Genomic DNA, 1,542 nt, shown 5'->3' on the forward strand with positions numbered 1-1,542 from the left:
TGTCTAAGTAAGTTATCTTCATATAGCTTGAACATGTTGAGTAGTGAAAGCATTCACAGTTTTACCAGGTTCATGTTTCTTACCTAGGTTGTAATCTTTTAAAATGTTAGCAGTAAAGGAGAAGTTATATCCACATGTATACATCACAATTATATTTTTTCAGTTGTGCTCAGTAAAGACCTTTTAATCTCTAGAAACACAAAATTACATTATTAAAATTTTTGTCGTTCACACACTAAAATATTTTTGAAGTCACTCAGGCTCAATATCAGATATAATGACTCAATAGATAAGTGCAGCAGACACCATGGGAAGAAGGAACTCCACCGGTATGCCTGACTTCATCCTCCTGGGGCTGGCGGACTCTGCAGAGGCGCAGCTGCTCCTCTTCCTGCTCTTCCTCCTCATCTACCTGGTCACGGTGCTGGGGAACGCAGGCATGATGCTGCTCATTCGCCTGGATCCCCAGCTGCACACCCCCATGTACTTTTTCCTCACCCACCTGTCCTTTCTCGACCTCAGCTACTCCAGCGTCATCACCCCTAGAACTTTACAGAACTTACTGACTTCCTCCAAGAGCATCTCGTTCCTGGGCTGCTTCAGCCAGATGTACTTGTTTATACTCTTTGCTGCTACTGAATGCTTCCTTCTCTCCTCCATGGCCTATGACCGCTATGTAGCCATCTGCAGCCCTCTGCACTATCCAGTCATTATGTCCCCAAGACTGTGCTGTGCCCTGCTGTCTGGCTCCTATGTGATTGGCTCTGTGGATTCTACTGTTAATATGGTTTTCATGAGCAGACTGCATTTCTGCAATTCTAACATCATCCACCACTTTTTCTGTGACATATCCCCAATTTTAGCCCTGTCCTGCAGTGACACGTATGACATAGAAATTATTATATTTGTTTTTGCTGGTTTCACCCTGATAGTGTCGCTCATCACCATATGTGGATCCTATGTTTCCATTCTGTCCACTATCCTGAAAATTAATTCCACTGCAGGAAAGCGAAGAGCCTTCTCTACCTGTGCCTCTCACCTCCTGGGAGTCACCATCTTTTATACTTCTCTGATCTTTACTTATTTAAAGCCACAGCAGTCCTACTCCTTGGGAAAGGATCAGGTGGCCTCTGTGTTTTACACGATCGTGATCCCTATGCTGAACCCTCTCATCTACAGCCTCAGAAACAAAGAGGTGAAAAATGCTGTAGTCAGAGTTATGCAGAAGAGAGGGGTTCCGTACGATTAATATAGCGACGTTACTAGGCGTTTACACTTGTCCACTTGCCTTTTGTTTTTCTTTCTTTGGTCCCAGTCTGAAAGAATTGAATCTTGTTGTTTATTTCCCTCTCTAGCTGCCTTTTGCTAGTGCAACATGATCTCAGACAGTTTGAGGCACAAGTTCTAATGAGTTCATACTGGAATTTTAAGTCATCAATTATGCATTAAATCTAAGATGTAAAAAACTCAGGGAAAAATTTGGGGGGAAAAGTGAGAAAGTTTTTATAATTTTAAAACTATATCAAAATAATATTTCTACAT

The 1,542-nt window shown here is 42.0% G+C and overlaps 1 protein-coding gene across 1 annotated transcript; it reads left to right on the forward strand.

Moving 5' to 3' along the window:
• Nucleotides 1-307: 307 nt before the first annotated feature.
• LOC102014812 (olfactory receptor 8H1-like) lies at nucleotides 308-1,249 on the forward strand. The gene has a single exon (XM_013506365.1). The coding sequence runs from the start codon at nucleotides 308-310 to the stop codon at nucleotides 1,247-1,249; it is 942 nt and encodes a 313-aa protein (XP_013361819.1).
• The last annotated feature ends 293 nt before the right edge of the window (nucleotides 1,250-1,542 follow it).

The sequence above is a fragment of the Chinchilla lanigera genome, unplaced genomic scaffold (genome assembly GCF_000276665.1).
Source record: "Chinchilla lanigera isolate Chin_1 unplaced genomic scaffold, ChiLan1.0 scaffold00110, whole genome shotgun sequence".
Classification (NCBI taxonomy): domain Eukaryota; kingdom Metazoa; phylum Chordata; class Mammalia; order Rodentia; family Chinchillidae; genus Chinchilla; species Chinchilla lanigera.

Excerpts from the sequence above, each read along its gene's own strand:
- LOC102014812 (XM_013506365.1), top strand. The coding sequence starts at position 308 with ATGGGAAGAAGGAACTCCACCGGTATGCCTGACTTCATCCTCCTGGGG.